This window comes from Trypanosoma cruzi, genomic scaffold (genome assembly GCF_000209065.1).
Source record: "Trypanosoma cruzi strain CL Brener 1047053517087 genomic scaffold, whole genome shotgun sequence".
NCBI lineage: Eukaryota > Euglenozoa > Kinetoplastea > Trypanosomatida > Trypanosomatidae > Trypanosoma > Trypanosoma cruzi.
The window spans coordinates 792,639-816,323 of NW_001849447.1; the positions used below are offsets into that span (position 1 = coordinate 792,639).

The following is a 23,685-nucleotide window of genomic DNA, read 5'->3' on the forward strand; positions in this document are numbered from 1 at the left end:
TGCCGCAGACGGAGAAGACGCCCTTCCACCCGCGCAGCCCGTACGCGGTGGCGAAGCTGTACGCCTTTTGGATCACAGTGAACTACCGTGAGTCGTACGGTATGTTTGCGTGCAACGGCATTCTGTTCAACCACGAGTCGCCACGACGCGGCGCGACGTTTGTGACGAAGAAGATAGTGCGGGCTGCGGTGCGCATCAAGAAGGGTCTGCAGAAGGAGCTGCTTCTTGGCAACGTGAATGCCCTGCGTGACTGGGGGCACGCGAAGGACTACGTGCACGGCATGTGGCTCATGCTGCAGGCGGAGAAGCCTGACGACTGGGTGCTGGCGACGGGCGAGCAGCACAGCGTGAGGGAGTTCTGCAACTTGACGTTCAGGAAGCTTGGCTACGAGCTGGAGTGGTCCGGCAGCGGCGTTGATGAGGTCGCGTACGACGTGGCGGATCCGAAGAAAGTGCCGCTGATTCGTGTGGATCCGCGCTACTTCCGCCCTGCGGAGGTGGAAACGCTGCTTGGCGACGCCAGCAAGGCCGAGAGAGAACTCGGCTGGAGGACCACGTACAGCTTCGGGGAGCTGGTGGATGAAATGGTGCAGCAGGAGATCCGCGATACGGAAACCGGTGCGGACGCATGGCGATGAGGCGGATCGAATGTGTCCGGAGAGCTGTGCATGGGGAGGGGAATGTGCGTGACTGTTGCTCTTGCGTGCGGTTTTTTTTTTCTTGCGGAGTATGAGAGAGAAAAAGGAGCCCGAAGAGGTGCAGTCACAACTGCGGGAAAAATATGCGACTGTGCCTCTGTTTTGGCCTCCGTGCTCGTTTGGCACATGGCGGTGGATGGGCGGTGGGGCATTTACTTCACGCTTGCCTCTGTGTCAGGGGACGCCGGAGGAGTGGCGAACGGGTGAGGCAGCAGATGACAGAACAAGCGAGGGCTTTTTGCCCTGAAACGAGGGAGCAGACGAAAGGAAGAAGGGAACGCGTCACTGGGGAATTGCTGCGAGCGCTGAGGCGGAGATGAGAGGGAAGGATGGATGGAGGAGAGGGAAAAGTTCCGGTGACGAGGGGCAGAAGTACAGGGAGAAGCTCTGTGTTGTCTTCTGTTGTTGCGCTGCATTACGCCGTCTGTTTTTGCAGGACCGCTTGTTACTTTGTCGGCTTAGCTGTCCCTCCCCGTCAATTGCCTTTGCATTTTGAACGGAACTGCTATTTATAACGACCATTCACTGTTTTGTTTTGTCTTCATGCGGTATGGTACTGTTATTTTTGTGCTGTTTTTTTTTTTTTTTTTTTTTGTGTGTGTGTGATTGCGTCCCCTTATCAGACTCTTTGTGGCTGGCGGTGTGTTCGAACGTTGTACGTCACCTGGAGAGACGTGTGTGTACGCGCATGTGTGGGTTGAGCTCCGTTTTGTTCCTTTCCTTTTTTTTTTTCTCAACTGTTTGCGGGGCGCGGGTACACGTTCTTATCACACGGGGCCACGAAAAGTGTTTACGCACACACAAGATTCATATTCTTGTTTTTTCTTTAATTATGTCTGACGTGGCGAAGTGGGAGAAGCAGCTGGAGCGATTGCTGGTGGACGGCAGCGACTCATCCAAGATACTGACGACGATTGAGAAGATTCTCTCGGTGAACCCCAAACATGTGTTTGCCCTTCGTTGTAAAGTTGTCTGCTTTTTGCATCAAGACAAGCACGCCGCCGCGCTCACGGTACTTGATCAGATTGCCGTCGTGGACCCTGCGCTGCCTCAGGTCTCGCAGGACTATGCCTTTCAAAAGGCCTATTGTCTGTACAGGGCGCTGGAGCACCGCCAGGCACAACATGTCTTGATGAACGATGCCCCGCACACAGCGGAACACGTGCCATCGCGGCATCTCCTTGCGCAATTGCATTACCACCTCGAAGAGTATGAGGCGGCCGCCGGCATCTACGAGGCGCTACTGACGGAGGGAAAGTTCCGGGACGAGCATGAAAAGACAGAGTTACAGACGAACTATGCGGCCGCCTGTTCCGCCATTGACGCGCAAAGGACCCAATCCATCGTGCGGTCGGCAGATGAAAAGAACGCTGATTTATTGTATAATGCCGCGACGGCACAGCTGGAGGTGCAGGAGTACGCAGCCGCGCTTCAGACGTTACAGCAGGCAGAATCTCTCTGTGCAAAAGCTTATCCCACAAGTCGTCTGCGGTCTTTTCAAGATGCCTGTTCAAGAAGCGACACGGAGCTTCGGTCGTTGCTTGACGTTAAGGGCTCGCCGGAACGTTTATTTTTTAATGACGTCGCCATCATTTGGGTCCAGACGGCATATGTGCACTACGCCATGCATAATGAAGAGGATGCCACCGCCCTTCTCAACTTGGTGCTGCGGTACCGGCCCTCGTCGGCCGTCACGCTTGCGGTGGCGTCAATCAATTGGACAGCCATTCAACGTCATCGCGATTTCTTTGACACGCATCGTAAACTGAAGTCGGCGCAGAATCCGGCTGTGAACAACCGATTAACATCCCGACAGCGCCTGTTGGTGCGATACAACACGGCGATGCTTCTTTTGCATACGGGAAACTTCAATGCATTCAAGCGGCAGGTGGAACTTATTGCCAACGAGTACCCGGATTCAGATCTTACACACTCACTGAAGCTGGCGCTGGCAGTTCGCGAGAGCAAGAAGAAGCGGCAGCCTGACGAAAAAACCCTCACGGAGTACCTAAAGAACTACCAGCAAAGTGTCAGGGCGCAGAAAGAACATGCACGGAACCCTTCTGTGGGAAAATTGCTCCCACTTATTGCCGCACAGATTTTTCTCGAAAACGGGGATCTTGAACATGCCATTGAGTCTCTTTCTTCTGCACCAGAAGAAATCCGGAAAAAACCGTGTACTCTGATGACGCTGGCGACGTGGAAAGTTCAACTTGGCGATGTGAAGGGAGCAAAGCAGCTTCTCACAGAGTTTGCCGCAGCAGCAGCAAAGGGGGGGACCGTGGTGAAGCCGATCCTTTTCTGGGCCGTGCAGTTTTTGACCGCAAGAGGACTTTACGCAGACGCAGCGGATGTTATCCGCGACATGCAAAGTGCTCTGCCGGTGCTGCAAAACGACAAAGAAGCGAGGGCTCTGTTGGCGTTGTGTCTTTCGCATTACGACATGCAGGCGGCACGGACTTGCATGGAAACGATCCCTGAGGCTGGATTTACTGGCACACAAACGGAAAAGAAATTGCTCGCGTCATCCATTGCCGAAGCAACGTCACAGCAGCCATCCCGGAAGCATATTGAGGCGCTTGGGTATCATCGCATCTCAGCGGATGGTCATGACGGCAATAACAATGGCGCCAAGGTGAAGCGCTCTCGACGCCGTCCAATGCGTCGTCCTCCAAAGAACGCCGACGCCCGCCTTGACCCGGAGCGTTGGATCCCCATGTCACATCGCTCTTACATCAAAGACTTGCCGGAGCGCAGAAAGCGGGAGCTTAAACGCCTGCGCGCGATTGAACAAGAGCAGAAGCGCCATGAGGCGGAAAAACGGAAGGCGGCAGCGCACTAGGGATGTCAGAGGTGTGTCGTTAGATATATAACATATTCACTACCTTTTCTGAATAAACGACAAGAAGTAATGACGTCGGGAAGGAACTCATGATGAAAACAGAAAAGGGAAAACAAAAGGTGGAAAGTTAACAATTTTTTGTTGTTGTTTTTGTTGGGAGCCACCACCGCCGAAGGGGAAAAAATGTTTGCTCATGACCCTTCGTGGGAAACCTATATTTCAGCACGACATGATTATGTCTTTGTTGTTGTCTTTGTTGCGGTTGCTTTTTATTGTTTCTTGTGACCAACATGTTGTTTCCGCCTGCTGTGGGGACTTTTTTGCCGCTTATTGCTGCTGTGCTCTTCCCCTTCTTCCCTCTCGTGCCCCTTTCCACACTCAAATATATCACATTTGCGTGAATTCCTCCCCCGCGACGGTGAGTGTTCATTTGTGAAGGAAGAACATTGATACGTGGGATTCCTTTGGAGGCGGTGAATATCCACACGTACGCACGCCCATACAATTAGCCGAAGAACACACACGCTCGGTTATTGTCCGTTTGAGCGAGAGGGATTTAAAAAGTGAGAAGCAACAAAGAGAGGGAAGAAAGTAAGAAGGATTTTTTTTTTGAGCGTTTTAATTTATTATCGTTAATAAAGAGAAATAAAGAAAAGAGGGAGGGAAAAAGAATAATAATAATAATAATAATAATTGTTGTTGTTATTGTTTTCACCATCATCCATCATAATGGGAAAGCCAAAATATCTGAAGAAAAAACAGGAGGCAACAGCGGTGACTGGGCAGCAGCAGAAGTCGTCGTCGGGATCACAGGCCAATCCGGAACTAAATGTGCCACAGAGCTCAGGGGCGATGGTGTCTTTTGCAAATCCTGTCTTTCGTGATGGCGTGAGCGATATCCTTGTTGAAAAGATTGATGTTAGCTATCAGGGTGTTTCCATCCTAGAGAACGCGACGCTGAACCTTGTAACGGGGCACCGCTACGGTCTTGTGGGCCCCAATGGGTGTGGGAAGTCCACCCTGCTGAAGGTGCTCGGATACCACGAGATCCCGTTTCCAAAGCACGTGGATCGCTACTTTGTCTCACATGAAGTCGAGGCGTCGGATATCACGGCACTTGAGGCCGTTGTGTCCGTCGATAAAGAAAAGGAGAATTTGGAAAAAGAACTTGAGGAGTTGGCACTTGCGGACCAGGAAGACATGGCGGTGAACATGCGCATGGATGAAATTTACAAGCGATTGGATGAACTTGACGCGGACACGGCGGAGGCACGCGCCGGGAAAATTCTGTTTGGTTTGGGATTTACGCCTGAGATGCAGCAGCGGCTGACAAAGTCCTTCTCTGGTGGTTGGCGTATGCGTATCTCACTGGCGCAAGCCCTTTTTATAAATCCAACGGTTCTTCTTCTGGACGAGCCGACGAATCATCTTGACATTGAGGCCGTTGTATGGTTGGAGAATTATCTCTCCAAGTTTAAAAAGATTCTGTTCATGGTGTCACATTCACAGGACTTTATGAATAACGTCTGCACGAAAGTGGCTCACATGGCCCGTGGCAAACTCACGTATTACGATGGCAACTATGACCAATACTGCATCACCCGTGCGGAGAAGGAGAGCAATCAGATGCGTCGTTTTCAGTGGGAACAGAACCAAATTAAAAGTATGAAGGAATATATCGCCCGATTCGGTCATGGCAGCGCCAAACTTGCTCGCCAGGCCCAGTCAAAAGAGAAAACGCTTGCCCGAATGGTACGTGGCGGTCTGACGGAGTCCATAGCGAAAGATCGGCAGGTCAACTTTGGATTTCCCTGCGCGGGCCCTCTGCCGCCGCCGATGCTGCAATTCCGTGAGGTTTCTTTTGCATACCCCGGCCGCGATCCTCTCTTTAGGGATCTTGAGCTTGGAATCGATATGGAGTCCCGCATTTGTCTTGTAGGTCCCAATGGTGCTGGTAAGACAACCCTGACAAAACTGATGTGTCGTGAACTAGAGCCAACTTCCGGTTATGTGGCCAAGAATGCACACTGTGTTATTGCCCGCTTTCACCAGCATTTTGTAGACCAAATTGACATGTCTCTTACCCCACTGGAGTGGATGGGTCAGGAATATTCCTCTGTCTCGGACCCAACTATTCTGCGCAGTGCCCTCGGACGTTTCGGTGTTTCCGGCAAGCTGCAAATGACGCCAATGTCTACTCTGTCAGATGGACAGAAGTCACGCGTTGTGTTTGCATGGATGGCCTTTAAAACTCCTCACTTGATGATCCTTGATGAGCCGACAAACCATTTGGACATTGAGTCCATAGACGCCTTGGCGGACGCTGTAAACTGCTTTGAGGGAGCTGTCGTGGTCGTTTCGCACGATCTCCGTCTCATTGCGCAGATTGCGGATGAAATTTGGATTGTGGATAAGGGAAGTTGCCGCAAGTTTGATGGCGACATTGCCGACTATAAGGAGCACGTCCAGCGTGAGGTGAACCGCATGACGGAAGACTACGCCAAAAGGAAGTAAACAAAAGGGGAAGAAAGATAAGAGAGAAGGGCTTTAATAGGGAAGGACGGGGGGTGGAATAAAACAAATGAGATGCGAGCACATACTGTTTAGGCGTGTGTGTGTTTATGTGTATGTTTCATTTATTTTTTACCCGTAGTTTTCTGCATTGGAAGAACGGGGGAAATCGGGATGATAAAAAGAGCACGCGAACCCCCTGGATGGAGATGAAGCAATGAATGAATGGTGACAAATGCCCTGATCGAATGGCACCCTGCGTGTAATTTAGAAATGACTGTGTGTGGAGTGGAGCATAAATTGTGGTGGGAGGAATTTAATGTAAGAAAGGGGAAGAAAAAAAAAAAAAAAAGAGAATAAGGCGCAAAGAGCGCCATTACCAGCAGATTTTTCTTAAAAATGCGGACATTTGGAGGCATTCATTACACAATGTTGCATTTTTTTTTTTTTTTTTTTTCTGAATTCACCTATTTTTATTTATTTATTTTTGTTGGTTTGTTGTTTTTGTTTTTGTCTGTTTGAAAGCTTAAGGTGCGGTATATATTGCTAATTTGTGAAGGGGCACTCGTGTGTGTTTGTGTGTCAATTGCTTTTGTTTAATATTTTGCTTTTTTTTCTGTCACCATACCAATTGGCAATGACTCCGGGCCTTAATGCACACATGCATATATTTGCGTCTGAACTGGTTTGATTGGATACGCCGTGGAAAGAGTATTATTTGTCTCTTCTGTGCATAATTGCCTACGTGTATATATGAATGCATGCCATCGCCGTCATATCTCTTTTCTTGTGAAATTTGTTTTTCTTGTTGTTGTTGTTTCAAAGCTCAGCTTTGGGAAACTGTTGGAGCTTTGCCGTCGGCGACGGCGGGAGTCGTCGGTACTTTGACCGTGGCAATGCCGGCCGCATTAAATTTGTGCTGAGGTCAATTACCCCAGTGTTGTCAGGGGGAAGCCAGGAGCCAGCAATGTTTCCCCTTACGGGATCGTCGCGGTTGTTGGCGCGGGGCTGACGGCATCGACCAGCGCCCGGACCAGCCGCGTTCTGCTGAGGCACACACAGTTGTAACACCATGAGGTCTGAAGGGCACATGCTGCCATCGAATTTGCTCGAGATAAAGGGGAAAAGAGAAAAAAAAGATATTTTGTGGCATTTTTCACCATGAGTGAGAGGTGTCGAAGGAACAGGGTGTTACGCAACGCGAAAGACTGCCGTGCACCGTGGGCCGCCGTTATGGGGCTGGAAGCGAAACCCACCATTGCAATGCATGTGTTTTTGCTGATGGACCCCGAATTCGGGTGTTCAGCGCAGTGCGGTGGCTGTACACCTCTTGCCTCTTGGAATCTTGTGGAAAGGAATGTGCTATCGGATGGAGTCAGGTGGAGTATACCGTGTCCTGTTTATATAACCGTGTTTTTTTTCTTTTTTACTTGATTGTTGCCTCCAAAGATGCCGACCACTCCGCCACGACTGCCCTCCACACGGTGAGGGGTCCGGCGGCTGCGGAGCCCGAAAGACTGCCACTTCTTGTGTGTGTGCATGAGTGTGGAGTGAATCCCCTTTTGGGGTGTGCGAGCATGTTGAGTGCATTGAACCAGGCTGTCATCCCCAATTGTGCGTTGCGGCTGCACTCTTTGAATGAGCCGAGGAGAAGGTTTAATTGAAGTGCTTGTTTTTTGTCTTTTCTTTTTTCTGTTTTTTTGGCTGAGGAACGGAAGGAGAGGTCTCTGTGAAGAAGAGGGAAGCGTAGCGGTTTATACCAGTTGCGAAGGCCTGCGCTGCAGTTCCGTGTTGGTGTCTGACGGAGCAGGCGTCTCAGGCACTCGGCGTCCATCTACACACCATTGTGCTTTATTTAAATACATATATACATATATTATGGCGGACGGTTCCAAAGTGCGGTTCAGCGACGCCGTTGAAAAGGCCCTTGCGGAGGTGTGTCCTCCACGCGACCCGTTTGACGAGCCGGACTTCGACCCCGTGGATTACCTCAACAGCCGCTTCCCCGACGAATCCAGTCTCGCCGCGTTACCCGCATTTCTTGAGGAGATGACAAGCCGCCTGACGAAGACAGAAAACGATTTGTTGAAGGCGGTTGAGGCGCAGGCGACCAACGCCGCCACCGCGGACAGAGACCTCCACAACGCAAAGGCTGCCGTTGTCGCACTGTACGATCGTGTCTCGGACATCAAGGCGAAAACAGCCAAGAGTGAAGATACCGTGCGCGAGCTTTGCCACCACATCCGTGAATTGGACACGGCGAAAACAAATCTTACGGTGAGCATCAACACACTACGCTCCATGCAGCTGTGGATGCTGCAATTACAGGTACTGTCCACGTCATTTGAGCGCCGCAAGTTCATTCAATGTCGTGACGCGCTAATGGAAGCGCAGAAATACTCCGTTATGTTTGATAGCATGAAGCATCTATCAAAGGTGAGGGAAATTAATGATAAACAGGCGCAGTTATGTCGACGGATGGAACATTACATTCGTCACACGGTTTTTGGGGACATTTCCCTTGATTCCCTGGATGAAACGCTTATGGCAGAAGCCTGCGCAGTAGTAGACCTTCTTGGGAAGGAAAGCATTCGGAAAATACGCGATCAATTTATTGAAAAAATGTTGGAGGTTTACTCGCTTCGTTTTAAGCGTGGATCGGAAGATGCAAAGTTGGAGCGCACAGAACGACGATATGTGTACATTCGGAATCTTCTTGAGCATAATGAGGGACTTTTCCTCAATGTGTTTCCACGTCATTGGTGTGTTCCGCAGGAACTCTGCGTGACGTTTTGTCTTCGTACCAAAGCAGAGCTCGACTATCTTCTTCGTGAGGCCGCTGGTAATATTGACGTGGTTGTGTTGACGTACGTTCTTCAAAAGACGATTGACATTGAGCGTGACCTCACCCGTATGATGGCGTGGAAGGAGGAATTTCCCGGGCGCAGCGAGGTGCCTGATTACAGGTACAATGGGATGATTCTCTCCTCCTTTAAGGCACACATGGACCTTTTTGTCCGTAATGAAGACAAATTGATGGGTGACGCCCTTTCACACTCTCTTGTGGGGTCATCCAGTGACGTGGAAAGTATTGCTACCGGCAGTACAAATGCCGTGGCGGGTGGAGCTGTGCCTGGGTGGAGCATCGAGGGGGATATTCATGTCGGTGCAACACTCCCAGTAGCAGAGGACCTTTTTATTTTCATTAAGGAAAGTCTTAAGCGTACCATCCGTATCTCTCAGCAAGACGTATTGTTAGAGATGGCGGCTGTTTGGCGAAAGCATCTTATACGCTTTGCAGAAACAATTACAACACTGCTCCCCAGCCCTGCAGCTTCACGAGAAGATATGCGTCGCGCATGTGTCATTGTAAATACGGCGGATCTCTGCCAATCGACAAGTCAAGATCTTGGAGACGAGGTTTGTGCCCGTGGTGAAGTTCCTGCGAAGGAACTTGGCTTTGATCAAGTCACCGAGGCCTTCTCCACCCTTTACAGCGGGGCAATCCAATGCATCTTGCAAGGGACAGAGTTAAAATTGGCACCTTTTCTTGTGGAATACAGCAATGCGGCATTTGTCAATCGTCGACCTGAGGAGCAGGATATTCACGATGAGTCCATACCTATCCGTTCCATGAGTGCTGTGCTGCACGACATGGTATTGGTGTGCTCGGCAGTACTGCCCTCTCCAATTTTGCGGTTTCTTCTCGACAAAGTGGCAAACAGCGTCATCCCCATGTTTACAGACACTTTGTATCGTATGCGTCGTCTTCCGCCGGACTTTGCTTTAGGCCTGATGCGGGTGGACTCCGCTGCGCTTGAGAAAAGTTTTTTGCAGCTACCAAACTATAACGATCCTGACCGTTTTGCTCCATCGCATCTAACGGGATACATAAAGCTTGTGCGACGCGAATTTGACCGGCTAAATCGCACATTGAAGGTCTTACAGGTAGACGCCTCGGTGGATACATTTGTTGATGTATATTACGAGGCTATGCTACCTGATGACCGCTCTATTCAGAATTTTGTGCGGCTTGTGGAGCTGAAGGGGCGAAAGCGGGAGGACGTCAGGTCGTGGATCGCAAATCTTTCCAAAAAAGGAGTGGTTGAAGCCACAAAACGCGATATGCAGCGAGAATCTTCCCTTGGCATCGCCACAGGCTCCACGAGTCAATCCGCTGCAGCAGGTAACGGTAGTCCTAGTGGAATTAAAATTTCAAACATTTTCTCACCGACGACAGCCAACACGTACGAGCATCCTTCAACAGGTGGGTTTTCGAATGCTTTTAGTAATTTGGTTGGCCGTGCTGGGAGCAACGGTAACGCATCGACGACGACGATGCCAACGGCGGGGGCGACATCAGCAGCAACAGCAGAGGAGAGCTTTGGCTCACGCTTTGCTAAGGCGGCTCGTAGCACAGTAACCACAATGAACTTCCTCTCGAACTTTAAGAAAGAAGGCGGTAACACCGGCAGTGGTGCTTATGGGCCCCTTAGGTAATGAGTGCTTTAGAGAGAGTGAGAGTGAGAGGGGTGGAGTAAAAGAGGGAAATATATATAATCAGCTGTGTTTCCAGTTTATTTCTTTTTTCGTTTCTTTCTTTCTCTCTGCGTGTATGTGAAAATGGCACTTCGGACATTTGTGGTGGCTCTTGGATGGGAAATGCGTTTGGACAACAGCGTGTGCCTCGTGCAGAAGAAGATGGGTCCGCTGGTGAGTCAAACGGTCCAATTAGAGGCCGGTCTACTCTCTCTTTGGTTTTTTTTTGTTTGATTGTGCGTGCAAGCGTCTGTCTGTGGAGTTTTGTTGGGTTTTTTTTTCCGTGCCTTTTGTTTTATCCCCATCGCATCACTGCCGCGGCATTTCAGTTTCCAGTTGACTCTTGTGCGTCGCATCCAATTGCAGGTGTTTTGTTTGTTGATTTCTCATTCCCTTTTTTATTTTTATTTTTTGGAAGCCTTTGTCTCTCTGCGCCCGCCGCGTCTTGCGCCGAAAAGCGCGAAGAAGCACTGCAGTGACTCTTCACACACACACACACACACACACAAGGATATAAAGAGGGAGAAGTCACTTCATGATCTGTGCGCCGCAGTTCTAATGCTTACTGCCCTGCACATTACGCTGCCCCACAGACGAGATCATCGTGATAGTCAGCAACACCTACCGAATCGTTGTCTTGTCGTAAACGAGGCCACATGTGAGGCGTCCCTCATCTCAACAGAGGCATCGTTGAAGTACGCAAGTGGCGCCGCACATGAGTTGTATGAGTCGAGATCACGTTTCCGATTTGGCCACGTCGCAATCAGCCCTCATCATGGGAATATCTTTGTAACTCAAGTGGCCCCTTTGATATATGATCTGTGCCGTGTTTTCCTTCGCCCATTGTGCAGCAACGAGCCTCGAATGGAAAGTCGACCACTGACACCAACAACAGAAACTACTACAGCAGCTGGTTCGGACTCCAATGGACCCGGCATTTCTCAAAAAGGCTGGGATACCGTGACTGCAAGGAGGTGCCGGAGGATTTGTAAGAAGACTTGGTCCATGAGTCGTACGGTTATTATTTACGGCAGTCATTCCGCCACAGAGCGCCGTGCACTTTTCCTTCATCTCGCAAAAGCTACCTCTTTGGCGTTAATTCAAGAAACCACTGCCATGGACACGGAGACCCTGGAGAAGAATATGTGTGAAGTTTCCTTCTCACTTGTGGATTTATACCACGCGTGGGGAGTGGGGGATGCGTTAGACCCCAACGCTGTCATGCATGACAGCACTCAGTTGCAACGCCTGAAACGGGAAGAGCCGCGACGCTCATTAAATGAACCAAAGGGTATGGATTTTGTTGAGCCTACACGACAGACGTTGGAGGATAAGGACAGCGTTTCCACGTGCCTTCTGCGTGCCTTGCAACGCATTGACCCTCCACGTGCTTTGCGCACAAACGCAGAGAAGGAGGATCACGCCGTGAAGTCAACATTGGTGCTTACGTTTATTATTTCGAGGAGTTCGAGATGCAGGGTAGGGGTATCACGACCTCGGAATGTGCACTCGGCTAAGAGCGAGAAATTAAAGGGTTGGCAGAGGGATGGTTTTCCAAAGGAAGCGCGGTTTCACCTCATACTTCTTCCCGACAGCACCGCCGCCGCACATGGAAAACAAGGGGCAAAAGAGTTGGGAGCTTTGGCCGGTGCACTACAGGCGTGTACAAAGTGGCAAAACGAGATGGCTTCCGCTGAAGAAGAAGAGGAGGAGGAAGAGGACGATGCTCGTACGCAGTGCGCGAATTGCGTGACGGCGACGGATCGACATATGGATGCGTCATTTTCAACAACGACATCAACACCCCCCCAATTCTCTTGGGTACCGCTGCGAGAGTCTCCACTTCTTCTCTACCTGTTTGAATCCACAATTTACTACTCCCATCAGTTATTGCAAAGTCTACGTAATTTGCGTCTATCGAAGGAAAGACGTCGTCTCTTTAGCGACAGGTCGCCGTCTGGGGGTAGTAACATCTCCACCCACTCTCAGAATGCGGCCCGGGTTGTCTCATTTAGTACAAATACTTCAATGGAGAAAGGTAGCTGGTGGATGAGCACCGACACAAACAGCACTAACGTTATTCAGTGTATAGCTGCAGGAATCGGTCAATGTCTGCTCATTGTGTGTGTCAACTCTGGTTGGGATCAATATTATCAGGCTCGCAGTGCTTTTTTGTTTGCACAGCGTGCAACGAATCAGTTTGCCCAGCCCTACATGTCCTCAAACTCCAAAACGGCGGATGTGTCTTCCATATTTAGTACGGAACACGGGAAAGGCAACCCCCACAAGGCAGCAACTCCAACCTTAACGGAGATACAACCACCACAACTGCTTTGCCAAAAACAACGACTCCATGAATCCCTTCTTTCTCTAGAAAAAACCGGACCCGAAGTGGAGAGACAATTGTGGTCTTCTCCGCGGCGAAGAGAAAAGACAGAGCCGCGGCGTCCACAACCGGAAGACTCCCCAGTTTTTGAGTTGCCGCCATCGGAGGTTGCTGTTATTGAAAGCGAGGATATTGTAAGCAGGGACGGCAACGATGTGCCCTCGCGTAACCTTTCACCCCCCACACCGTCGCAGGGGACAGGGATGAATCCAATTCAACAGCAATTAAAGTCAAAAACGGGTTTGGTCACCAAAATCACCGGGCCTATTTCATCATTGCCAGAGCGAAATACCCGCCCATATCCCGTGCAGCAACTTTTTCGATGCAATCAAGACGACCCGAAAGGGGCGATAAATAAAGTTGTCGAGAGTGACGAAGAGAATGCCAGTAACTCATGGGAACAACCGGAGACGGCTCGTAAAAATCAAATTTACCCAAAATATTCTGGTCTGTGTGAGTCGCCCTCATCTACCAAAGGCGTGAATCTGGGTCCTGTCCCTGAGGCGAGTAGCACGACGATCAACGACGTGTTGCAGAAACAAGGTCTTCTTCTACAGGAAAATGAACGGCTACGCGCGCTTCTGGTGACCCTGTCTTCTCAGCAGGCTGACGCCGGTAGAGAACAACGAGGTTCCACTACGTTAAAGGATGTCTGCGATATTACGTTGCTGGAGTCACGTAAGGCTTCCCGATCATCGGACCTTGACGAGTTACGAACGGCACTTTCAATCACTACAAAAAAGGCCCGAACCCTGCAGAAAACACTTTCACGTTCAATAGACGAAAATCGCAAGCTGCGTCGTCTTATTCACAGCCAGATGAAAAAGTGTTGTGTCGAATTTTCACGCATCGCTCAGGGCACGCCGGCAGAGCAGGGGTCAAATGGTTCTACAGTTGCGGAGGAGAGGATTTATCGCTGGGAGATGCTACTTGAGAACACGGTGAGGCAAATATTGCGATCTGTGCGTGGGGATAGCTTTGTAGGTAGTGATGACGATAACGAGGAGAGGGAAGAGGGAAAAGAGGCAACCCGCACGGGTGACGGTGATCGGTTTGGCTCTCAAAGGCTTCAGGTGCAAAATAAAGAGAATTCGTCTCTTGCAAACTGCGGGTGTGCTCACTTGCAGGATGGAATGCAGCCGTGCTCCAGTTGTAACGGAAGCCACCAATTCATAAATGGGGGAGCCGATTTATCACTCAGCGAAAAAGCACAAGGACGGAATTGTCGAGCATTCAAACGCGACGCAGAGGTAGAGGATGCAGTGAATTCACCTCCGTATAGAAAAATAGATGTGCAATTGTCACAGCTGCTTCATATTGCATATAGCCTTTTTCTCGGCGAATCTTCTTCTGCTAATGATGACGATGACGATCACAGTGTATCTGGGGGTAATATGCATAAGACAGCAGAGGGAGCTGAAGTGGGGGGTTGTAATAGAACACATTGCAGTTTGTCACGAAGCGTATTAGATATTCTCTCGCCCCATCGGCAGGGAACCCGAGCAAAGGATGGGAGAGCGGAAGAGGAAGAAAGAAGAATGGCGTCTGGTTTGTAAGCGGAGGCCAGAGACGGAAGTGTGTTGGAGATGTCACTTGTCTCGGCGCACACGTTGCAATGCAGCGTATACAAAATTTCTGGAAATACTGCGTTTTTTACGCAGTCACATGACGATAAACGGATCGTTTGCCTCCGATTCATACCCTCAAGGAATGGAAGAAGCGGAAGAGAAGGAAGAAATAAACGGGAGGGACAGCGCGTCACCCTCAAGACATGCACGCGTATCATCTTTGCATTCTCGTTTCCGTGAGAAATTGGCTGATGGCTCGCCGGCGGGAGCCTCCTCACGCGATGGGGGAACTTTGTTGTTGAAGGCACGTCAACTCTCTGATTCCTTGCAGAAGCGTACGAATGACCGAGTAAATGAGCAGGCAGCGGTACAATACATGCAGAGTGAATTAGATAAGGAACGGGAATGGCGTCGACAGCTTCAGGACGAACTTCTTCGTCTTCGTCTTTGCCTCAGTAAGTGTGAATCGAAGTTTGATTTTATTGACGAGACCGTGAAACCCAAACTTTCCAAAGACATTGCGCAACTGGAGCAGAAGATCTCGGAACGCAAGAGGCAAGAAGAGACTGTGCGAAAACGGCGAGCGATGTTCATGTCAGAAATTCAAAAACGACTTCAAAAAGTCGTCTATGAAAACGATTTGACGCTCCTTCCTTCCTCTTCTTCTTCATTCTCGCTGTCTCCACGAAGATTGTAAAAGAAATAACGCTGCTGCCATGCACAAAAAGTGGGAAGCGGGTTTGTTTTTCTTTTTTTTCTTTTTTTTTTTTTACATTCCTTTGGTTTATTTTGCCTCCCGCCTAAGGGGAAAGCAAATGAACAGAAAGAAACGACTTGTTTGGTGATTAATTTGTACTGTTGTCAGTTTTTACTTATCTTTTTCCATTTTTTTTTTTTTTTTTTTTTTGGTGTGTGTGTTGACCCCTCTCTACATGTGTATCTGCTGGCATGAGGACACTACGCGGCGGAATCTTCTTCTTTTCTTTTATTAACTTCTTTTTTCTTTGTTTGATTTTTTTCCAACTGGTGGGAGCAGCGCCATTTCCAATTGTGTGTGGCTCATCGTTTTTTTTTGTTGTTGTTGTTTTGCTGTTTGGTTGGACGGCGGTCTGATGGGCTTCTTAGCTTGGATATTGGAATGGATTCGGGGCCTCTTCTGGCAGCAGGAGATGGAGGTCACTCTTGTCGGTCTCCAGGGCGCCGGCAAGACGACATTTCTGGCCGCCATCACAGATGGAACTGAGTCCGTGCGGCTGCACGACACGATTCCCACAATAGGCCTCAACACTCGCAAAGTGACTCGGGGCAACGTCTGCATCAAGGTGTGGGACATCGGTGGCCAGCCACGCTTTCGTGGCATGTGGGAACGATACTGCCGTGGCGTGCAGAGCATTGTGTTTGTCGTAGACGCATCCGATATTTCCTCCTTTGAAGAAGCGAGGCGTAGTCTGCACGACCTACTGGGGCGGCCTTCTCTCTATGGGATTCCACTGCTCGTCCTTGCAAACAAAAACGATTTGGAAGGGGCATGTTCGGCAGAAACTCTCATATCGGAGCTGTATCTTTTGAAACTTGCAGCCGACCGTGAGACGGCGTGTTATAGTGTGAGTGCGAAGGACTACACGAACATCGATGTGACCCTCAAGTGGCTTATGCGGCACTCCAAGGCTTCCTCGTCGAGTTAATTAAAAGAGTCAAAGAGGCGAAAGCGAAAAAGGAAAAAAAAAAAAAAAGGGAAGAAAAGAAGGTGAGGGAGGGGGATATTTGGGTGTGGAGAAATTAGTGAGAAACGGACAGAAAGAAGCTAATTTCTTTCTCTCCACCTTTAGTTTGGTGTGCAAGTATCTTACGGTTTATCATCATCACCATCAGATCGTACGGTAATTTAGATTTTTCGCCATCTTATTTTCAGATGCATTGCAGTTTTTATTTTTGTTATTGTTGTTGTTGTTGTTGTTTTTTTCAGTGTATGGCCTGTTGCGAAGCGGTGTCGTTTTTTGTTGTTTTTTTTTTTTTGTTTTGTTTTGCGTGTGCTATTATTCGTATTCTTTTTTTTTTCTTTTTTCTTTTTTTTGTAGGAGGAATAGTTTTGTTTGGAATGCTGTTGTTTTTTTTTTTTTTTCCTCTGTTGACTGAGAAGGGGAATGATTATTTTCTGACGGTTTCAGTTGGCTTTTTTTATTCCTTTTTCTTCAGTGTCTTACTCTTTGTTTTTTTCTCTGCATGCCCCTTGTTTTGTTGTGTGTGTGTGTGTGTGCCATTTTCAAGGTGTGGTTTGCCCAGGCGTGGAAAATGAGAGGGAGAACAGGGAAAAGCAACCGGAATTTGGGTGTTGAAACAGCAAATTTGCGCAGCTATTTTGCGGGACAAACTCTATAAACCTCCATTTTTTTTTTGCTTTTTTGTCTTCTTTTTTCCTGCGTTGCCCATGTTTTTGCTTCTCTTTGTCGTTGTTGGCGTTGTTGTTGGTGTTAGCGTTGCGATTGGGTGATTTGTGCCCATAGCTCCTCTCCTGCTTTCGGTGGTTTCTCTTCTTGCTGCGGCTCTTTGTAAAGGGTGGTGGGGCGGCGGTGGAGACTTTGGAGAAGAATGGCGCAGGCGAGCGGATGCGAGCTGATGGACTTTGTATCGGTGTTGCCGGTGCCGCCGCAGACGGAGAGGCGCCGGGGTGTTCTTCGTTTTGTGGGGTCAACAGACTTTGCTCCTGGTTTGTGGATGGGCATTGAATTGTTTGGCACCATCGGCCGCAACGATGGCAGTGTGATGGGAAAGTCGTATTTTTCGTGTCCAGCAGGGCAGGGGGTGTTTGTTCGGCCGGAGCTTGTTGTGCCGTACATGTCGGAGGGGGAAGGGCCTAGCGGCACGGTGCGTAAAGGCGATGAGTTTTTGGCGGTGGTGGAGCCGCTGCGCGCGGACTTGACACGAATGCAGGAGGAGTTACAACAAAGAGAGGCAGCGCTGCGGGACGCGAGGGAAGAACTTCGCAACGTCATGGCACTGCATGATGCGAAAAGCGTTGAACTTGAAAGGGAGCGGGAGGAAAAGTCACGGATGATAATGTTGACCATGACGGCATGCAGAAATAATGTTACAGCGACGACGCAGACGGATGAAGACAAGGCGGTTGAGGTAAAAGATTTGGAAATCCACCGTCTGCAGCAGCAGTGTGCGGACCTGAGGGACCTTTGTGAGCTTCAAGAGGATGAGATCCACCGGCAAAGAGAGCACGCTGACGATCTCGCTCAAATTGTGGAGAATTTGCGCCGCGAGCACGAGGAAGAACGGGTGCGGATGGTGGAGAAGATTCGGTCGCTAGAGGAGGAGATCACTCAACGGCAAAAGGCCACCGCTGAAGACTCCGCTAAGGCAGATGTGGAAGACATGCATCTACATGCTTTTCAGCAGCAACAGGAGAAGGAGGCGTTGCGGATTCTTAAGGAGCGATATGAGCAACTTTATGCTGAGCGGGAGAGTGAACGTCACGAGCAGGAGGCAAAGTGGAAGCGGGCAACAGCGGAGTACGAAGAAGCTCTCACACAGCAACGGGAATACAAGAATCGTCTTCTTAATGAAATTCGTCAGCTTCAGCATGAGATTAAAGATATGCGTCACAGTCGCGAGCGTGAACGGGTATTGCAGGTGCCATTGAGTACGTTGGAGCGAGATGAGTATGAGTCCCAAATATATGGACTACAGTGGGAACTCATGGGGGTCCATGAAGAAATGTTTTCAAAGCGCTATGATCACTTCTTGGCACCTGTTTCAAGTTGGAATTTACCAGCGGATGTCATGAGGGCACTGAGCGAGGAAATCATGTCGTTAGAACGAGTTTTGCCATTCACAACACCAGAAAAGTGTCAACAGTCCCGCATGGTACTCTTCCAAATGCACCCACGCGACGCTGAAGGCGGAACCATAGCCGCTGCGCCCCTGTAAGAGGTGGTGTTATACGGTGCGGAAGAGAAGTAGTGAGTGCAACCATGAAAAGAAAAGAAAAGAAAGAAATCCAAACGAAACGAGAAGGGAAACGAACGAGTGGGATTGGCGGAGTGGGCGGGGTTGTTTTCTCTCAACGAGAAGAACTTTTGAAATATGAAGTATGCCATTCTACACTGGAAGCATTTCTTTTTATTTCTCTTTTTTTTTTTTTTTTTTTTGATGGGGAGCGCCACTGTCTGCTCCCGTCTGTGGGGTGGTGTCATCGTGTGGTTTTGTCCAGCCGCACCGCGCTGCACCCTGAGGGAGTAGAAATAGAGCCACATACAATTGGCGGAAGGGAAGAACGCAGGGAAATGACTAAGAAAGCCATTTGCAAAGGGCACACGCTAGCCCCGTGTGGAACAAGCGATGTGTACGAGGTTGCCATGCGGAACTTCCGTCGGTTCCTGTTGGAGCGTGTCGCACAGCAAGAGGATGAAGTGTTTGCCGCACGAGCACGCTTTCAGCTGCAGCGCGCAGGTGACAGGGAACATTTTGACCGCACGCAAAGTAGGCGGATAAAAAGTGAAGGGACGCGAAAAACGGGGTTGGATAACTTTGTGCGTAATGGTATGGCTGCTACGGGGAGTATGGAGAGGCAATACGCGGCCGAGCAGGAGTTTCTCGCGGACCAGCAGAAGCTCTACGTGGAGCATGAAGAGGAACTGCAGCGGGCCTACCCGCTCGCCTTCTTGGACGATGAGAGTGCTGGTGTTATTGCCTTTAATCTCATGCCGATTTTACGTGGCAAATTTGAGTCGCTCGCAAGGGAACAGACAAGACGCCGAAAGGAACTTGAGAACCCCACGGATAAGACAAAGATGCTGTCAGATTTAACGGGTCCATCTGTGCCGCAGTCACATGGATGCGTATTGGTAAATAATGTCGAAAATCCGCAGATAATTCGTGTGAAGAAGGAGAATGAACCAGATGTGGATGCGGGATTGGAAGCGGGCGGGGAAGCATGTGTAAATATTTTACAGACTACCACAGATCAATCCACCTCATCAAGAGAGACAGAAGACAACAGGGATGCGCCGTTGCCCCGTGAAGAAAGCGTAAAAGATGTAAATGATGGTTGTGTTTCTGTGGATGCTGGCAGAGGGGTAGTAAATCCACCCTGGGTTTCACATATTGCCTCCGGCGGAGAGGTGGAATTTGTTCGTGTAGCTTTAATGTGCAGAAAGAAGAGTCTACTGGCAAGGCAAGATGAGAAACGGCGGTGCCTTAAAAGCCTTTTAACCCCGTTGACACCTTGCAACCTGCAGAAGCTGGCAAAAGAGAAACTTTTTTTACTTAAACTGGAAGAAGAAGTTGGTGCAAGAAAAGAGGCGGAAATTTGGCGCTTGTGGCGTGCCACCAGGGACAAAATCAACTCCAACGGTTCTTTATCTAACGCTGATTCTGATGGGGAAGGTGTTGCTGCAGCGACTGGCAACGGAGAGAATGCTGAAGACAGAAGAGAAGAGGGTACATTGCCATGCTCCGTGGAAGAAACAGGAGATGACAAGACTACAAATGGCAAAGATTGGAATGGATACTACTCGCCCTCCCGTGTCATCGACGAAAATCGCCGAATACGCATAAATTGTTTGTCCTCTTTAGGGAGTCAGGCCGCCTCATCCGGTATGAGGAATTCTTTGTTTGATTTCAATACCTCGCGTTGGGAGACCATCACGCTTGATGACGGAGCCACCACAATTGACGGTGGTAACAACAGTAGCAACCGTTTGGAGTCGATGGCGGAATCATATTTGTGGCCACAGCACATTGAAGCCGAAATTAAAAATGTGTTGTTTGGGGAAGCTGTGCGAAGTAGAAGACGATGGCTTTCGTTTCTAGAGCCCCAGGGAACAGCTACACAAGAAGAAAGTGAGGAAGCAGAAGATGACGGGAGTGCAGGCGATGGTGTTCCAACGCGTGTAAATGGCACAAAAGGCAAAAGGAAGATGCCGATAGTTCTTGCGTTTCCACGGTGCGGGAGGAAAGTTTGGTTGAAGTTAGACGGTTTGGAGGAATTTGTTGCGAGGGATGTGAGGTTTTACCAGGGTTATCTACACCCATGACATGCACACTGCCTGCCGCACGGGGATTTATGGAGAGCAAAGAAAGAACAAAAAACGAAAAAAAGAATTCTGCTGTAAGGCGCGTTAGAGGATGGGACGAAAAGATATCTTTTTTTGTGTGTGTGTATGTGTGTGTTTGTGTTTGATGTTGTTGTTGTTGTTGTTGTTGTTTTGGCTGTGTATTCTGCAATTTGCATGCAGCTGCATCCTTTTTTGGTTCCCAACTGCCCCTTTTTAATTTTTGTCAGCCCCATAACGCAGCGCCGTCGTTTGTGTTGGAGGGTTGATTGGTAAGTCCAGGAGTGGGGGGCGGAGGGGGGAAGAAAAGGAGAAAAGAACGCATCAGAGTGCGAGGAGGATGGCGGGCACCGTCGCTGTGGTGAAGGAATCCGCCATGTCGCGGGAACTTCAACAAGACTGCATAGACTGCGCCGCGTATGCGTTGCATGAGTTGGGACTACATGAACAAACCGCCATTGCCCAGTTTATCAAGCGTGAGCTCGACAGCAAATACGGTTCCCGCTTTCATTGCATTGTAGGCCGCTCCTTTGGCTCGTACGTTGGTCACGATGGCCAGTACTTTGTCTACTTTCTTATTGGTGACTGCGCCTTTTTAATATGGCGCACTGTTGACACATTTGAGGAACGTGTGTTTTATGTTCCCGTGGATGATCTGGCCATAGGAAGGCTGCAGTGAGATACGGTTGAAATGTAAAAAAGGAACAGCGTGCTCTTGCGGCCGCATTACTCTTTTTTTTTCTCTTTGCTCACAGGCAGAAGGAAGTCCAAGAAAAACGGAAAAGCAAAAGTGAGTGCCAACAAGAGAAGGAAAGAGAGAGAGAGAGAGAGGGGGGAAGGAAAAGCGAGGAACATACTGGTCGTTTTCGCTGTACAGACCAGTGTTGTGGCTTTCCCTTCTAATGTTTGTTTTTTGGTTGTTGCCTTTACTGTGCATATGTCTGTTCCACTCATGGTGAATCGCTGTGTTTCTTTGCCTTATTGGTTTAGTTACGCACACAACTATTTGATTTCTGCAAATTATAGCCGTATTAGCATAAAAAAAAAAAACGCAAATAAGTGACATGCACAGAGAGAATTATTTTTCCAAAATGGCCTTCTGCCTTTTGGGCGTCCTGTTTCTTTCATGTATAACCAGCGTGCAGACTGTGAGTGGGGATGCGGCGTCGCACGAAGAGCGCATGAATAACTACCGAAAGCGTGTTGGTCGTCTCTTTATGGAACAAAAGGCGGCTCAGCCGGATGCCGTCAAGCTTCCATCCGGTTTGGTTTTTCAGCGAATTGCTCGTGGTTCCGGCAAACGCGCTCCTGCCATAGATGATAAATGCGAGGTGCACTACACGGGCCGCCTTCGCGATGGCACCGTCTTTGACAGCTCACGGGAACGCGGAAAGCCCACCACATTTCGCCCTAATGAAGTTATCAAGGGCTGGACGGAAGCGCTGCAGCTGATGCGTGAGGGTGACCGTTGGCGCCTCTTCATCCCCTACGACTTGGCGTACGGTGTGACGGGAGGAGGCGGGATGATTCCCCCTTATTCGCCCCTTGAATTTGACGTCGAGCTCATCAGCATCAAGGACGGTGGTAAGGGACGTACAGCAGAGGAAGTGGATGAAATACTGCGGAAGGCCGAAGAAGACCGAGAAGACATGTAATTATGGAGCATACGTGAGTTCGAGAGGAATAAATGTTCAATTGTGCGAATCAGCCTTGTATGCAATGCAATTGGAGGCGTGGCTGTTTATATATATATACATATATAATATGTACGTGTGCGTGTTGGATCGAATGGGCGAAATAGAATACACGCAGTAATTCTTCTTTTTTTTTATTATTTGGTTTTTTTTTTTTTTTTTTTGCATGTCTTAGCTCATTGGATTGTTTGGGGAGCTGACAAGTGCCATGAGTATAATGAAATTGTAAAAATGAGAGCGATTGGAAGGGATGCAAAATGGAGAAAAAAGAGGATATTCTTTTCTTTTTCCTGTTCACCTTAAGCACATAAGAAGTGGGTCAGGCGGCATATTTTGTTTGTTTGTTTTCTATTATATTTCCATGTTGATTGTTTTCTTGCTCATTTTTTACGTCAGTCATTGCTTTTCTTTTTTCTTTTCTCTCCGTGCGTTGTGTGTGTGTGTGTTTGCTTTTGGTGCATTCAAAACCCACGAACTGAAGAGGGAGCGAAGTCTGTGCGGCTTCTTAGCTTTGCGACAGGACGTCACTCATGAGCACGGACTCTGAAAAGTCCTCTGGTGGTGTTGTCTCCGCATCGGAGGGCGAAGAAACTCTTTCGGATGCGTTGCCAGAAACTGCAGCTGCCGCGACAAGAACATCGCATGACGTTAACACGGACCCACAACATGTTCAGCCGCCCCCTTCTCGGCTTATGGGTGGTGTGATGGAAAGTTACGCGGTGTGGCTTGCCGTGCTGGTGCTGTTACTTGCTGTTGGTAATTGGCGCTACGACGCGTACATGATGTTCGCGAATCATGATGATTTGCAAACAAGGTACACCGATTATCTGACCAAGCGCTGGTCACGGGAGGGTGAGGCGCTCCTTGCAAACGCTTCACTGGACCCCAGTTTTACCCACTACAGAGGGGCGCGCATCCATTTCCGTGCCATCACGCGAAGAGTGCCCATTTCTGGTACTACTCCCACGCAGTTTCAAGTCAAGATTGGTCTGCCCGAGGTAGACAATGACAACCGTTGGCGCGGCGACGAAGACGAGACAGACGACAAGTGGCGTGAGCTTAGAAATGAACTGAGGTGTGTTGGCGAAGAAGGGAAATTGCGGTTTCACATTGTGGGTTTTCTTTCCGATGGCACCCGGTTCTTTTCAACTTATGTGAATGGAAAGAAAGCGGAAGGGCATAATTTGCAGCAATCTTTTCTGTGCTTTCAAAAAGTTGTGTCGCTGATGTGCACAGGTGACAAGTGGGAGATCGTATGCGCACCGGAGGAGGTGTACGGCCCGGATGGGGGAGAAAACGTACCACCGGCCGCGACAACTGTGTGGCGTGTTAGTGTCGAGAGCGTGGAGAGCAGGCGAACAACGACAAGGAAGGAAGCGGAGGCA

The 23,685-nt window shown here is 49.3% G+C and overlaps 11 protein-coding genes across 11 annotated transcripts, besides 35 other annotated features; all 11 read left to right on the forward strand.

Moving 5' to 3' along the window:
- Positions 1 to 561: a sequence feature (heterozygous, non-Esmeraldo-like haplotype).
- Tc00.1047053508897.10 (GDP-mannose 4,6 dehydratase, putative) lies at positions 1 to 638 on the forward strand (the record flags this gene model as incomplete). The annotated part of the gene is made up of 1 exon (XM_805791.1): positions 1 to 638. A coding segment is annotated over one exon (638 nt), but the record flags the coding sequence as incomplete, so codon positions are not given.
- Positions 562 to 1,229: a sequence feature (areas merged during assembly that could not be assigned to a particular haplotype. This can correspond to areas where the two haplotypes were merged or to regions with more than two copies in the genome that were merged during assembly.).
- Positions 1,230 to 1,380: a sequence feature (areas merged during assembly that could not be assigned to a particular haplotype. This can correspond to areas where the two haplotypes were merged or to regions with more than two copies in the genome that were merged during assembly.).
- Tc00.1047053508897.20 (signal recognition particle protein, putative) lies at positions 1,249 to 3,540 on the forward strand (the record flags this gene model as incomplete). Its single annotated transcript, XM_805792.1, has 1 exon — positions 1,249 to 3,540. The coding sequence occupies one exon, from the start codon at positions 1,249 to 1,251 to the stop codon at positions 3,538 to 3,540; it is 2,292 nt and encodes a 763-aa protein (XP_810885.1).
- Positions 1,272 to 1,292: a microsatellite.
- Positions 1,381 to 5,038: a sequence feature (areas merged during assembly that could not be assigned to a particular haplotype. This can correspond to areas where the two haplotypes were merged or to regions with more than two copies in the genome that were merged during assembly.).
- Positions 4,211 to 4,234: a microsatellite.
- On the forward strand, positions 4,270 to 6,054 carry Tc00.1047053508897.30 (ABC transporter, putative; the record flags this gene model as incomplete). The annotated part of the gene is made up of 1 exon (XM_805793.1): positions 4,270 to 6,054. The coding sequence occupies one exon, from the start codon at positions 4,270 to 4,272 to the stop codon at positions 6,052 to 6,054; it is 1,785 nt and encodes a 594-aa protein (XP_810886.1).
- Positions 5,039 to 5,725: a sequence feature (areas merged during assembly that could not be assigned to a particular haplotype. This can correspond to areas where the two haplotypes were merged or to regions with more than two copies in the genome that were merged during assembly.).
- Positions 5,726 to 6,655: a sequence feature (areas merged during assembly that could not be assigned to a particular haplotype. This can correspond to areas where the two haplotypes were merged or to regions with more than two copies in the genome that were merged during assembly.).
- Positions 6,489 to 6,508: a microsatellite.
- Positions 6,520 to 6,567: a sequence feature (T-rich).
- Positions 6,656 to 7,895: a sequence feature (areas merged during assembly that could not be assigned to a particular haplotype. This can correspond to areas where the two haplotypes were merged or to regions with more than two copies in the genome that were merged during assembly.).
- Positions 7,690 to 10,551, forward strand: Tc00.1047053508897.40 (hypothetical protein, conserved; the record flags this gene model as incomplete). Its single annotated transcript, XM_805794.1, has 1 exon — positions 7,690 to 10,551. The coding sequence occupies one exon, from the start codon at positions 7,690 to 7,692 to the stop codon at positions 10,549 to 10,551; it is 2,862 nt and encodes a 953-aa protein (XP_810887.1).
- Positions 7,896 to 9,300: a sequence feature (haploid, Esmeraldo-like haplotype).
- Positions 9,301 to 9,608: a sequence feature (haploid, non-Esmeraldo-like haplotype).
- Positions 9,609 to 11,292: a sequence feature (areas merged during assembly that could not be assigned to a particular haplotype. This can correspond to areas where the two haplotypes were merged or to regions with more than two copies in the genome that were merged during assembly.).
- Positions 10,628 to 10,660: a sequence feature (CT-rich).
- Positions 11,075 to 11,098: a microsatellite.
- On the forward strand, positions 11,149 to 14,532 carry Tc00.1047053508897.50 (hypothetical protein, conserved; the record flags this gene model as incomplete). The annotated part of the gene is made up of 1 exon (XM_805795.1): positions 11,149 to 14,532. The coding sequence occupies one exon, from the start codon at positions 11,149 to 11,151 to the stop codon at positions 14,530 to 14,532; it is 3,384 nt and encodes a 1,127-aa protein (XP_810888.1).
- Positions 11,293 to 11,412: a sequence feature (areas merged during assembly that could not be assigned to a particular haplotype. This can correspond to areas where the two haplotypes were merged or to regions with more than two copies in the genome that were merged during assembly.).
- Positions 11,413 to 16,625: a sequence feature (areas merged during assembly that could not be assigned to a particular haplotype. This can correspond to areas where the two haplotypes were merged or to regions with more than two copies in the genome that were merged during assembly.).
- Positions 15,284 to 15,315: a microsatellite.
- Positions 15,430 to 15,451: a microsatellite.
- Positions 15,657 to 16,229, forward strand: Tc00.1047053508897.70 (ADP-ribosylation factor family, putative; the record flags this gene model as incomplete). The annotated part of the gene is made up of 1 exon (XM_805796.1): positions 15,657 to 16,229. One exon carries the CDS (start codon positions 15,657 to 15,659, stop codon positions 16,227 to 16,229), a length of 573 nt encoding a protein of 190 aa, XP_810889.1.
- Positions 16,250 to 16,290: a sequence feature (A-rich).
- Positions 16,467 to 16,502: a microsatellite.
- Positions 16,538 to 16,618: a sequence feature (T-rich).
- Positions 16,626 to 17,006: a sequence feature (areas merged during assembly that could not be assigned to a particular haplotype. This can correspond to areas where the two haplotypes were merged or to regions with more than two copies in the genome that were merged during assembly.).
- Positions 17,007 to 20,137: a sequence feature (areas merged during assembly that could not be assigned to a particular haplotype. This can correspond to areas where the two haplotypes were merged or to regions with more than two copies in the genome that were merged during assembly.).
- Positions 17,134 to 18,480, forward strand: Tc00.1047053508897.80 (hypothetical protein, conserved; the record flags this gene model as incomplete). Its single annotated transcript, XM_805797.1, has 1 exon — positions 17,134 to 18,480. The coding sequence occupies one exon, from the start codon at positions 17,134 to 17,136 to the stop codon at positions 18,478 to 18,480; it is 1,347 nt and encodes a 448-aa protein (XP_810890.1).
- On the forward strand, positions 18,525 to 20,588 carry Tc00.1047053508897.90 (hypothetical protein, conserved; the record flags this gene model as incomplete). Its single annotated transcript, XM_805798.1, has 1 exon — positions 18,525 to 20,588. The coding sequence occupies one exon, from the start codon at positions 18,525 to 18,527 to the stop codon at positions 20,586 to 20,588; it is 2,064 nt and encodes a 687-aa protein (XP_810891.1).
- Positions 18,527 to 18,571: a sequence feature (A-rich).
- Positions 18,666 to 18,701: a microsatellite.
- Positions 20,138 to 20,273: a sequence feature (areas merged during assembly that could not be assigned to a particular haplotype. This can correspond to areas where the two haplotypes were merged or to regions with more than two copies in the genome that were merged during assembly.).
- Positions 20,274 to 21,908: a sequence feature (areas merged during assembly that could not be assigned to a particular haplotype. This can correspond to areas where the two haplotypes were merged or to regions with more than two copies in the genome that were merged during assembly.).
- Positions 20,704 to 20,730: a microsatellite.
- Positions 20,731 to 20,759: a microsatellite.
- Positions 20,947 to 21,285, forward strand: Tc00.1047053508897.100 (dynein light chain, putative; the record flags this gene model as incomplete). The annotated part of the gene is made up of 1 exon (XM_805799.1): positions 20,947 to 21,285. The coding sequence occupies one exon, from the start codon at positions 20,947 to 20,949 to the stop codon at positions 21,283 to 21,285; it is 339 nt and encodes a 112-aa protein (XP_810892.1).
- Positions 21,410 to 21,437: a microsatellite.
- On the forward strand, positions 21,671 to 22,261 carry Tc00.1047053508897.110 (macrophage infectivity potentiator, precursor, putative; the record flags this gene model as incomplete). The annotated part of the gene is made up of 1 exon (XM_805800.1): positions 21,671 to 22,261. The coding sequence occupies one exon, from the start codon at positions 21,671 to 21,673 to the stop codon at positions 22,259 to 22,261; it is 591 nt and encodes a 196-aa protein (XP_810893.1).
- Positions 21,909 to 22,756: a sequence feature (haploid, non-Esmeraldo-like haplotype).
- Positions 22,422 to 22,464: a microsatellite.
- Positions 22,757 to 23,685: a sequence feature (heterozygous, non-Esmeraldo-like haplotype).
- Tc00.1047053508897.119 (FKBP-type peptidyl-prolyl cis-trans isomerase, putative) lies at positions 22,831 to 23,685 on the forward strand (the record flags this gene model as incomplete). Its single annotated transcript, XM_805801.1, has 1 exon — positions 22,831 to 23,685. A coding segment is annotated over one exon (855 nt), but the record flags the coding sequence as incomplete, so codon positions are not given.